The 14048-nt window shown below is 32.5% G+C and overlaps 1 protein-coding gene across 6 annotated transcripts in view; it reads right to left on the minus strand.

Annotated features, from left to right (window-relative positions):
• Positions 1-14048, minus strand: part of LOC127736505 (tyrosine-protein phosphatase 10D-like) — a 181165-nt gene that overhangs the window by 96135 nt on the left and 70982 nt on the right. For all 6 annotated transcript variants that reach the window (XM_052247056.1, XM_052247055.1, XM_052247053.1 and 3 more), the window contains 3 exons: positions 10392-10572; positions 6302-6463; positions 5244-5375 (listed from right to left, as the gene is read on the minus strand). In XM_052247056.1, coding sequence (XP_052103016.1) covers positions 5244-5375; positions 6302-6463; positions 10392-10572 — 475 coding nt within the window. The remainder of the gene's footprint in view (positions 1-5243; positions 5376-6301; positions 6464-10391; positions 10573-14048) is intronic.

Below are 14048 nucleotides of genomic sequence, written 5' to 3' on the forward strand. Positions count from 1 at the left end.
TAGTTAATCTGTGAACAGACGTAAATGTAGATTGCCACTGTCTTTGTTTTTGATCTAATTGTTCTTATGCCAATTAATAAGACAAGTCTCATTGGCAAGTGTAGTACACCATTCTCATTTATTTATTTGATGTTGCAGGATAATTTAAATTAAATGTGGTCTTAGTCATTAAACCACCCATGGTCATATCCTTATTTAACCTTGTCGTTCTAGTCAAGGTTTCAAGGCTTATCTTAATCCAACTGGGAATTAGTTATTATTTTTTTCAAAATAAGTAGGTCTGGCAAACAGTTGATAGGACTGGCAAAACTGTCTTACATGCAGGACCCAATGTCTGACAGGAAAAAAAAAATTATCTGCATCTCTGATTCATGACTCACAATCCAAACTCTGTCTGTGTGTTGTGGTTCTTGTTGTGGACAGACAGTCAAGGGTAACACTTAATGCCCCCGTTGCCTAGGGCGGGGCATAAAAAACACCCACAGACATTTGCAATTCCTGTGTCCCAAGTAATTATTATGTTTCTTGGGAACAACCTTTACAAAGATTATGAAAAACTCCAAGCACCTATAAACATTTATAAAAAAGTACTACAATTTTTAAAATCATTTTACAAAAAATTAAAGCACACATTTTATGTTTCATTGTCAAGTCCAAACTTGTCTGACTTTTATTTATTATACATGTTATATGGCAGCACAAAATCCATTTAAGAATAGTTCCAGGCCTCATGATTTAGGAAATTTTAGCGCATGATTTTTGTTTTAATATAAAAATAATGCATGTGGTTTAATTACCAATGAGACAACTATCCATCAGAGACCAAATAACGTAGATGTTAGCAACTATATATGTCACTGTATATCATGTACTTGTATAAATTTATTCTGTAATTTTGTCGGTCTCTAGGGCTTATAGTGTTTTAGGTTTTCCAACAATTATATAAAATTAAGAAACAAGAATGTGTCCATAGTACATGGATGCCCCACTCACACTATCATTTTCTAAGTTCAGTGGACCGTGAAATTGGGGTCAGAACTCTAATTTGGCATTAAAATTAGAAAGATCATATCATAGGGAACATGTGTACTAAGTTTCAAGTTGATTGGACTTCAACTTCATCAAAAAATACCTTGACCAAAAACTTTAACCTGAAGCAGGACAGATGGACAGACGAACGGACGCACAGACCGAAAAACATAATGCCCCTCTACTATCAAAGGTGGGGCATAAAAACTACAAGCAATGTTAATTTACAACTACCTCAAATAAAGCAAGTCTAGATTGTGCCTATTTAAGTCAAGACTTAACAGGCTGGTACATGTAGCTCTGCTTCATGATTTGAAATTTACATTGTATGTATACCCAGTTAAAAATTGATAGTACCTAGATAGAACCTTCCCCTCCGCCCCCTACCCCCCCCCCCCCCCCCCAACCCCCCCCCCCCCCCACCCCCCCCCCCCCACCCCAAAAAAAAATATTAAAAAGATGAATAGGAGGTTAATTATTGCAAATTCAGGAAATCTGCATGTACAGATACATGTATTTGATACCAGAATGTGAGTTTTTATTATTGCAATACTCATCCAGTTGCATTTTTCGCATTCATAAAAACCTCATAATTCTTTCTGAATTTACATTACTAATTAAACAATTTACTACCTTGTCAATGTCTGCTATAACTGAGGTACATACATGTAAATGTATATAGATATCATCTTCATGCATGCAGTGTTCTTTTTAATTTAAATACTGATGATAACCATATCTAATCAAAGTACTGAAGTACTGAACATCAAATGACTGCAAGTTCTTGTGGATGGTCACAAGCACTTGTCTCAGAAAAAAAAACCACATCTCTATAACTGATAGTGAGGTTAAGGTACATAGATATATTTTTTTCTGAGACAAGTTCGTGGATGGATGATGAATAAATGACAGGGAATTCAACCTCACCGTAATAACTATTATATTTGTAGTGATACAAATCAGTATACACTGGTTTGTTGTTATATATTATATTTATATTTGTATAAAACAGTAACATGAATATATAATTTTCATCCATTTGTATAGCATTCTATTCTACTATATTAATAATAGTGCAGTGCAAGTGCATGGTGGACACTCTTCTGTAATAATTTGATTTTTCTAATAGATTGGATTTGAGTAGGCATTCATATTTTCCCGCAAAATGTTCTTAAGACATTCTTCCGCATGCGTTAACACAAATTTGGGGTATTCTTGATTTGTTATTGATCTATATATATTTCTCACGACAAAACATTTTCATATCATTTATCTATATTCTTAAAAATTATTTTCAAGAATATTTATTGATAAAATTGATATATAACAAGCGATAAGGAATGTTATTGTGCGTTCGGTTATCAGTCAAAAACAAAAGTCACGTGGGTAGATATGTCTGTGGCAACAATACACCGGAATGCCCTTAAGGTCATCCGATGTAAAAAGAATATGTCAAGGTGGGCAGTCAAGATTAGCCAACTACATATTTATAAGTCCAATATTATTGTGTCATGAAAGGCTTCTTTAATTTTTTGCTGTGATGCCTTCCTAAGATGAACGGTCATAGGAAGGCATCACAGTAGTAAACATTTAACAAAGCCTTTCAAGAAATTATAATATTATTTTAGACTATCAATCAAAAATGTTCTATTCAATCAATAAGTATATAAACTTGCAATTGGTCATATTATTGACTGTGTACATATAAAAAATACTATTTTCAAGATAATTTATCCAAGGTGCAGGCTTTTTCCAGAGAAAGACGCAAGGTCCAGGATAAGTCCAAATAATTATGACGAATCGGAAATAATGCTGTTTTTTATTTTTGCTTTGACACCTTCATCTCCAAGTAGGGATTTATAAAAATCGGGTGTTGAAAATTTCTGACAGCATACAGCAAAAAATATTATAATCTGGACTTAAGAATAAAATTGGGGGATAACACAATCTGTGGGCTCCAAATTAAGGGATCAGGGTTCCTTTGAGCAAGTTTTTGTGCCATTTTTCACCTTCTGAATCGAATGATTAACAAAAGAAACAATGTATGTTTCATAAATTTTACATATTTAGTGTCTTTCACTTACTTTTATACTTTCACGTAGAAGTGAAAATAACTTCCGCTGCAAGGTGCTTTCCATTCTGCAAACCACAAGCATCTTTCCGACAGCGATCGTCTTCTGATTGGTTGATCCGCAAAAGGTAGCCGGTTCCCACAAGCCGACAATCTCGACAAGAAAAACAGCTATTGCAACCGTTTACAATATAATTAAGGCACAGACATACAATATTCAAATTACACCATATTGATACCCGTTTTTAATTCAAATGCATGTATGTAATTTTTTATCATACATTTTTATCGATAGACGCAGCTTACGGGCTGTCCGCCATTAATGAATATATGAATATATAATGAGGTCCTTGCAGGGTTACCTCCCCCTGACCAAATCTAATCGAAATTGCCTTAACATCACTGCGTATAGCAATTCAAAATTACTATTACCTTTAGAATGACAATTACAATAAAATTTGTATAGAAATTGTTAGACTGCTTTTTCATAATATCACTGAAGTGGAATTAAAGTCTTATAGGATTGAAAGTATGTTTTATTTTATCACCTTGCACTTTCACGACTTGACTGTGGTTTTCTACAGCAGTTTGTTAAAATTTCTGACCAGTTGAACATAAAATTGAGAATGGAAATGGGGAATATGTCAAAGAGACAACAACCCGACCAAAGAGCAGACAACAGCTGAAGGTTTGGTTTTATAAAACAAATTGCAATTTGGTCAGAATTTTGAATAAATTGCAATAGGCAGAGAGCAACACTTACAGTCAAGTCACAGTAAACTATTAAAAATAACTGTATATTCATTTACAAGCTTTATAAACACTTAAAAATTTGGATGTGACATCCCGTTTATAATAAGATTTTCACAGGTACAGCTAACTTTCAAACCAAATCTCTGTATCTATGAAAAAGTTTAATAAAGATTTAAAGTAGGGCTTCCATAAATTTTTGAGCCAGCCGGACATTTTTTGTCTTGTCCCGATTTCAATCTCTCAAGACTTAATAACAAAAGGCAAGCATTTTAATCAGTTGGGCATCATGTATACACAATGGTTGATACAAATATGATTTTAAACTTGACTTTTGACATAAATTCGATGTTCTGACGTAAACTGTTCAATTGACAGTGCATCAATCAAAGTGTGCAAAATCAGCATACTAATATCTGTCTAAGACTCTTTATTTGTGGAAAATTACACTGTCAACATCTTCGCTTTTGATTTTAAAAAACACATTTTTCTAATACCGGATGTTGACTTGACAATGGTAAAACATGGACCAGAGACCAAATCCATGTATGTTTACAAAGTACAGTTGAGTTTAAGTAGCTCTTTCTATGTTATTTCTTCAGGAAAATACTTGAAATGATTGTTAGATAATAAAATCAATGATAATTTTAGCATTTTTGAAAAATTCGGATGCATAATTAAACCTCACACCTGTGCACATGTGACACATGTACTAGTTCAAACAACCTGGTTCTGACGATTTTTCGCTTACAACCTTTCTTACTACATAATCTAAATCTTTTTGACTAAATTGATTAGATGCAAACCGCTAAAATTAAAAAAATTACTTTTAAATAACTGAATAGCCCGATCATTGTCTGGTATAAAATAGTTTACCTGTTGCGTGTAAATTATGATTTTATCGTTTTAAATATGTTTTTCTGATAGTCTCAATCTGTATTGCTAAAAAGTAGTTAGATTTAAACCAGGAATGTTTTTAATTTAAATAAAAAAATAACTTTCGAAAAGATCAATTGATGTCCGGAACAAATAGTTTACCTGACACAGGTGATCACAGGTAAATCTCACCTGTTAGACACTTAATTAACCTTGATTGTAATGAGAGGGGATTATAGTAGGGCTTGTTTTTAGAGTACTGTCACTTTAATGACCGGAAAAGTGTGTCTGTTTAAGGCACAAGGTCAAGTCAAAATGGTTGATTTTTCTGAATCACATGAACATTGAATAATGGCAAACCTACATAGGATGTCTGTTTTATGCTTGGCCCAGTAGGACAATGTCCGATAAATATATATTTTTCTGGCAAATATGACCATTTTGGAAGCCTTGATTTAAAGTAATCTGAATCAAAAGCCTTTTTCTGTCTACAGGAAAAAAATAAATATACACTTACTGCCTGGCACAGTGGTTATGATATTTGAATAATCAGATGTGTTTTTCCATTCCAATACTTTGGCTGTAACTTGAAATTTGTACTTCCAAAATTCTTCTAAACCTACCCCTGTACAATTTGTGTCATCAAATTCTAAGAGAAAAAGAAAGGAAGAATTATTATAATTTTATTATTTTACCTACCATTGTAGTGAGATAAGCAATAGAACCATCTAAAAGTGAGTAAACATAACTATCAAAATAAAATCAATGTCCTCCTGAATATGCATTAAATATCTGCTACTGGACATATTCCATCAATATCACAGCTACATGCTGTAATTTGTCATCTATCTGCACTTATATATATATTATTAGTCAAAACCATTTTAAATGAAAGAGGAATAAGACATATATATATATATTTATCTTACCTCCTATACATTTCTAGGAATATGATTGGTTAAAAGCAACCGTGTGGAGACTGTGTATATTCAATGTTGGGTTAGTAGGCGGTGCTTATTTCAATACACGGTTAGTAGTGGTGTTACGTCCCTTTTTGATAATAACACGGTGTTGAGGAAAAATCTTAAAGGTTTCAACTATTGAAATAAATTCATAAAACACATTTACAGCTAACAATATGTTATTGTTGGAATTTGTTTTTGTATAGACCAATAGAAGTAGGTTCTTAATACTAACGGTATTGAAGACTTGATCACTTTGATAGGCTACTAGTCTTAATACCACATGTTAAGATAGTCAGTGAGATAAATTCGTTACATAGGGTGCTAGTGATCTAATACGATATATATAGGGTCAGTAAATTCCATATGGGGGTTCGAGCTTGGCTCTTACCCAATATGGAATTTACTGACCCCATATATATCATATTAGGTCACTAGCACACTATGTAAATTCCATATGGGGATTCGAGCTTCGCTCTCACCCCATATGGAATTTACTGACCCCATATATATCGTATTATGTCACTAGCACACTATGTTAAACTAATAATATTCATCAATATCATCAGACCTCACAAAATTTCATCTGCAGAATAATGAGGCAATATCTTACTATTTGTCATACAGTAACTTTTAACAGGTTTATCAGGTTCAATAATATCCAATGCTGCTACATCGTAAGAAGTTGGTCCGGTTTCTAGCAGTGGCTGCTCCCATGTAACTAAGACATATTGTCCTCTTAGCGTTGCATTAACAATTCCTGGCTTGTATGGTGCTACAGTAAAAAAGAACAATCTTTAAAAGAGAGGCAGAAGATACCAAAGGGATATTAAAACTCATTAGTCCAAGACAAACTGACACAGCCATGTGAAAAACGTAAAACAACCAAAAGACAACCAACAGTCTACAATACACTACATAGAAAACTGAAGACTGAGCAACAAAAAACCTACCCTCTCAGATGCTCTGGAAGAGTAAGGAAATCCTGTTCCACATGTGGAGATCTAACTCAAATTTAGAGGTAGTGTGAGTAGTCAAGTTAAGTTTCACAGATTAGCCTTTCACACAGAAACTTGAATGACATAAAAATCTCATGGTCTTTTAAAAATTCTAAACAAAAGTTATATTATGTGAATCTAAAGATCAGTCAACCTTCTATGAATCTAGCTAAATCCCCAAATCCAAGACATTACTTCCTTAAATCTGCTTAGAAACTACGTTCTTCATAAAATATATAAAAATATGGAGATGTGGTATGATTGCCTATATAAAATAAGATGCAGGCAGCTACAGGTCAATGTATGGCCTCCTACAATAAGTCAAAACCCATACCATAAGCTGTAAAAGGTCCTATCATGACAAAATGAGAAACAATTTAAAGAGAAAACAACTGCCTGATTTATGCTAAAAATAATAATATATGTAAAATCAAATAGTTTGGTACCTCTAGATGAAATTGCCACTGTTTCCCTTGATATTAGTATTTTTCTCCAAAACTGAGATATCGATTGATATGACCTTTCAAATAAATTTGTGCACTAAAACAAGGCGATTTTTCACTTTTTTAAAATTTCTGAGCACAACTATAATGGGTATTTTTCAAACTCAATTGAAATATTGGAACTTTAGACCATTCCTGTAAACTTGATTTAAAATCAAACAAATACGTGAAAAAATAGAGAAGGCTTACAAGGTGTACAGATGGGCATTTAGAAATTCTATGGCCATGCCTATCTTCAACCAAAAATCAATCAAATGTAATAAATCATTCTGATTTTAATATTTTTTAGTAGTCAGAAAGTCATCAAGGATAAAAATTTAACTGCTATAAGAGACTTTTCAAATTGATAGGGTTTTTTTTTTATATTTCAATTTTTTTGTTTGTTGAAATGAAACAATACTGAAGACGTTTTTTTTTTTTGTGTTTTTGAGTGGTTGGGTTGCTGTCTAATTGATGTGTTACCCCAATTTTCTTTTATCCATACAAAGGAAAAAGTGTTTATATACCTCACAAATGACATGTATGAGGTTTATCATGCAAAATTATGTCAAACCATCTTGCTGCTCTTTGACCAAAACTCCTGATCAGATTTACTAAATCTTCTAATCAAGGAATACCAGTACTGCATTTAAAAAGTTGCTGTCTTATGATGGGATTTAGTGGTAGCAAAATGTAGTTTGTAAATCCATAATTAACTGTGATAATTCTTTACATACATTACTGTCTATTCTAATGCATTACTAATAAAATGTTTAAAATAAAACATTTGAAGTAGTCCCAAAATGTTCACTTTTAACCCTGTAATTAATGGCAGACAGCATCCAATCAAAATTGGTGTTACTTACCATATTGCATTAGAATGATTTCCTACGCATGAAAAAAAATCATAACACATACAGTACCAAGGAAAATTTCGGAGTCACTCCGAGAAACTTGGATATTCCTCCCAAAATGTTGGGAGGAATTTAGGAGTAATCTCTCCCAAAATTGTGTAAATGTTAATTGTGATAGCGAGCTCACTCCCAACACCGAGGAATTAGTTGCCTTAATCCTACTTTAATCTATGCTGGCACACGACTGATAGGGTAATTGATTACCTGATGTCATAAACAATTATATTTCCGGTCTACTGTACCAGTTTAAGTGTCAAACAAGTGTATAATTTTAAATGTCTTTTTATATTGGTAAAGTTTAATTTTTGTGTTAAAAATAAGTTAAAATATTTTCGTATTTCTTGCTTGCTAATCTAAAAATATCTTTACCTAAATGGACTTGCTTGTTTAAAAAAAAACGGACATTACCGAAAAAGGTTTATAAAATTTAGTGGAAAAAAAACACGAAATTCTACTTCAAAGCTGAATAAATGTGAGCAGTTTAAAGAAAATTACGTGTCTCAAAGTTTGTATACAAGTTAAAAAGAAAATATTATTCACCATTTGTTATGCTTAATAAGTCTACGGCATTTTCTTTTTACGATTATCTAATTGCTTGAAACAAATAAAAGATTTAAAAGCACAATGTTGTTGTTAATTCTTTCAATTGCATTAAAGTTTTATAAAAAAAAACATTTACGAAAAGGGACATACTTGTGTAAAAATAAACGGAAACTACTGCTGGCCCTAAATAAATGTGAGCAGTTTAAAGAAAATTACGTGTCTCAAAGTTTTGTATATGCAAGTAAAAAAGAAAATATTATTCACCATTCGTTATGCTTAATAAGTCTACGGCATTTTCTTTTTACAATTTGTTGGCATTACTTTAGGATAATAATACATTTCGGCTACAACAGGAATACTTCCACAGCTGCATTGACTCGTCTTTGCATAATATTTATTTACGCACAATGAATGTAAACTTGTGTGTTGTATTTTGGACAGCAAGTTGATCTTAAAAGATTTTAAAAGAAATTAATTTGCCGTGGGAAGACAATTCCACGATACACATATCAGTGATCAACAGTGTGTGGTTGAACTTTGCTCACAATATTAAATGCTAAAAATAGCTGACATCAATTTTAACCACAGCACAAGATCTTTATATGGCGGGAAATAATATCACGTACCAGTAAACTCAGGTGACCTCTCTGAACGACCGTGGGAAAATTCATTCAGGTTTTTAAAGTTGCTTTGTATTAATGATTGACATTTTTTTACGTTAGTATTGAGGCTCTAGAAGGTCCTTTTACAATTGATTAAACGGAATCTAAAATATAATCCTTTTCTGAATAAATGAACACACATCTTCTTTAACTATTTTATTTTTTATGTTTTATCAGTCAAAACAGGACGTAGACCTGAACATTAGTTATACGTCCAAGGTCAACAATATAAATTTATTGAAGATGAAAACACGATGCATGTCGTTAAGTTGGGCGTTGGTAGAGATCCTCTGTGAAAATGTGTAGATCGTTAAAATCCTGTCCACTTATTTTTTCTTGTAACATCTGGGTACACGATATAATTTCATTTTAATATTTTTAGTATATATATTTGATTTTTTTCTATAGTAATTGTTGAAATAGTTCATTTTTTCATTTCGCCAAGGACTTTTAACGAGCAGTAAAATACGGATTGCGCTCATCCAATTTTTTTTTTTAAATAATTAAAGATCAATAACAGAGATAAACGTAAGAGTAAGACATAAAAGATTCTAATTGTGGTAAAATCATCTTTGTTGAAAGAACACAAAGTATGACCTGACCAGACTATAATAGAAATACAAAACAAGTTTTTTTCTTCGTATTTTTATTCGTTTGTACGTTTTATTTCAAATGACAATGACATAAGGCAAAAACATATAAGAATAATTATCTTATGCTGAATGATAATGTCACATCTTTATCTGTCAAAGAAAGGAAAACATTTGTTAAAATTTTAATACCACGTTTTTAAAGCACACAGGTGTAATCAAGATCGATTAAATGTACATAGGTAAATAATCTGGCTAATTCGATTATGTTGTCACGTGTCGTTAATTTTTTAGGACATCCGATGGGCACTAAACCAATCAACAGCCACACGGTGTTGGGAGAGAATCTTTGGAGGAAATTGGGAGTATAATCCGCGGTACGCGGTGTGACTCCGAAAAACACGGAAATCGGAAAAAAACGATCTCAAATCGATTCGTTTAAATGGTACTGTAATGAGATAATGGGAAGGAATTAAAATTACCTCCTAAAAGATATGACTATATATATACAAACCTGCGACATTGGTCATAACAGTTGTAGTGAAAGGGATTCCTGGGCCCTCTGCAGTGTAGGCCAAAATATTTACTGTGAACGTTACTGAGGGAAGCAAATCTGTGACATTTAATTCCATATCCTTTTGATTTAATTCAATTTGACTGACAAAAACATCAGTACAATTTTTGTTTGCAGAAATCTGGAAGAAAAAAGAATTATTTTATCTTTTTAATGATTGAATAAATCATTTGTATATAAAATTTGTAAGGGTTCCACGGAACCCAGTGTCTCGCCTACTTTTGCTGTTAATCGCAGGCTCAACAAAAATGAGGGAAAAAATTAATAAAAATATTCCTCTCTATACTATCTTTTGATTGTAAGTAGCTTCTGTCCAAGTTTGGTAAAAATCCAGGATAGTTTATGAATCTAATACATGTTTTAAAAACTTAAACTGCAGACTGTATGTTATGTTAACTGGATTAAAACTAAGTCCATTTATAAGTAAAATATGGAAAAAATGGAACAAAATTTTAACCAAACTTCCTTCTAGATACTAGCTTTTAATCATAAACAAGCTTCTGTCCAAGTTTGGTACAAATCCAGGATAGTTTAAGAAAGTTATTAAAATTTCAAAAACTTTAACCACAGAGTGAATGTAATGTTTCCTGGCAGAAAAACTAAGTCCATTTATAAGTAAAATACAGAAAAAATGGATTTTTTTTTTACAAATTTTACTTTTGAATATTATCTTATGAGCATAAACAAGCTTCTGTCCAAGTTTGGTAGAAATTGAGGATAGTTTAAGAAAGTTATTAAAATTTCAAAACTTTAACCACAGAGTGAATATTTGTGGATGCCGCCGCCGCCGACAACAACGACGACGATGACGCCGACGACGGAATGTAGGATCGCTATGTCTCGCTTTTTCGACAAAAGTCGAAGGCTCGACAAAAATGACTATACTGACTGCATAACATATTTCATTATCAACAAGTGTGTATTTCAAAGAACTCATCAGATATTAATACTAATTAAAAAGTTTTGGTAAAAATAAACATTGTATGTATTGCTTGATTATTAGTTAGATATTTTAAAATAAGCAGACCTTCAAATCATTGTTATATAACAAGAGTGCACATGCTGAACTGTCTCACCTTCTTTACTGATCATTACTGATTTTTATCATATATTTAGTACTAAATACAGAAATTTTGTATATCTAATAAAGGTTCTTTACTCAAGCCTGTATCATCTACCCTGTATCTCATTCCCAGTATCGCATAGCTAAACCCGTATCGCATACCACGTATCGCACCCCTTTTGGAACATCTCGAGATTGTTTCCGGAACTCCTAGGTTGTTATCCGCTTGAAATTTATGCAATTATTTTTTTTCTTTTACCGCATCTCTTTCAAAATTATTTCAAATAAAAGACCAAAGATTATATAATTTAATCTTTTTCCGAGGCCTCACTAGGTCTCCAATGTTACATCATCAAGGCGTGACGTCATATATCGAATGACGTCAAATTTTGACATATGATGTCCAGTTGCCGTATTTTCTGGCATGATACGAAATGTTATCACATTAAATAAGCGTCAGCAAGAGGGCTAAGCAGCAGCGGACACCAATCTTCTTTTGAGGGGGGCTGGGAGGGAGAGCTAGCAAATTTGATGAGGTCAGAATATTTATTTCAAACATAAAGGCGGCCAGATTATTTAAATAATCAAACAAAAACAATGTAGAGCAGTCAAAATGAAGTCTCGAATATATATATTCTATAAATATAAAAACATAATACCATTACAATCGATGGTTGGTCTACGAAAAGAGAGTCTTCTGGCAAGCGTAGTGAGTCATTTTTATTTTTTTTTTAAATTTAATAAACGAAATTATATTTATTTAGATGAAAAGGAGGGGACACATTCACTGCATATCCCTCAAAACAACAACTGATAATAGAATTCGTTCCAGATTTTCTGTTAATATTGGATACATTTGTAACTGACTACAAACATTTATTTGGACCAGAATATTTATTTTTCATGTGTGATATGACAAGATAATATATTTTCATCTAAATGGGGACCAGAATATTTATTTCTAAAATCTGCCAGGCCCCTACCTCAGAATCAAAGTTAATGATTGTCCCCTTACATATCACAAATCTGAGTTTGTAAAAATATATGATAAACAGATCAATACATGGCAAAATCCGTATCGCATGCTGTATCACCCCTCGACCAATATCAGCCCTCTGGACTGATATTGGTTTCTCGTGGTGATACAGCATGCGATACGGATTTTGCCATGTATTATTCTATATATACTGAAAGTCTTTAAAATAAAGGTTTCACTACAAGTATCACATAAACTTTGCATTATCAGTGATCTATGTAAATGAGGTCAAGGTAAGATGAATCCTACCAGATAGCCAAATACACCTTATAACCATACCAAACACCAAAAATAGTTAACTCTTTGCTTACAGAAACAAGAGCTAACCAGGAAAACTTAAAATTACCAATTAACCATGGAAAAGGGGTCAAGTTCAGATGATATCTGTCAGACAGACAGTACACCTTATAATTATTCCATACACCAAATAATTATTCCATAAACCAACTAGAGGCTCTAAAGAGCCTGTGTCGCTCACCTTGGTCTATGTGCATATTCAACAAAGGACACTCAAAACACGAAAGAGAGTATAAAGAGTGACAGTCTACTAACTATATCGGAAAAATTTGAATTGTTAGTAGATCATTTTTGTTATTTAAAGTATCTATTTATCTAACATAATTTTTAAAATACATGGCAAAACGCCAAAAAATGTTAAAAATCGTCATTAAAGGGCAATAACTCTGATAAGGAGTCGTTGGACAATTTCCTCCATATTGTCTAAATGGTAGATCTTGTCTTGCTGATCCTTTTTTTCTTATTTAAGTTTCTTTCTATCTACAGTTAACTCTCATTGTCTCGAACTCGGTTGACTCAAATTTCGGATGAGTCGAAGTTTTCTCGTGGTCTCAAACTTTGTTCCATATAAATATATGAATTTCGACTCGAAATTGGATGAGTCGAAATTTCGGTTGACTCGAACTAAATTAACGATCCCAAGGTTAACAAAGCATTCAAAATTCATTATTTATCTGGAACAAATACATGAAAGTTCCAACTATGTACTGGCTTCCAAAGCTGCACAAACACTTTACAAATATAGATTTATTTCGTCTTCAAGCCATGGTTCCACTACTAAACAGTCTATTCTACTTACTAGTATACTTGGTTTAATCAAAAACCTGGTAATAAATTGTTCAAATAAGGCCTTTGAAAATAGTGGAATTAATTACTTTTTGAGTGTCAAAAATTCATTGGAAGTACTTGATAAACTGCATGCTTATATTGGTGATTTCGAATCTGTTCCAAGTTTTGATTTTTCTACCCTACATACCACTTTGCCCCATAATGTTATTAAGAAAAAATTCACACACCTAATTAAATGGTCATTTAAAAAGTCAGAATGTGAATATATATATTCTAACTCTTTCAGGTAATTTTTTAGTAACAACAGACAAAAGAACTATGTCAATTGGACCTGCTTTGATACGATAACTGCCCTTGAAATTTTGTTCGCTATGGAGATTCCGTATATCGTCAAGTTATCGGAATTCCAATG

The sequence above is a fragment of the Mytilus californianus genome, unplaced genomic scaffold (assembly GCF_021869535.1).
Source record: "Mytilus californianus isolate M0D057914Y unplaced genomic scaffold, xbMytCali1.0.p SCAF_31, whole genome shotgun sequence".
Lineage (NCBI taxonomy): Eukaryota > Metazoa > Mollusca > Bivalvia > Mytilida > Mytilidae > Mytilus > Mytilus californianus.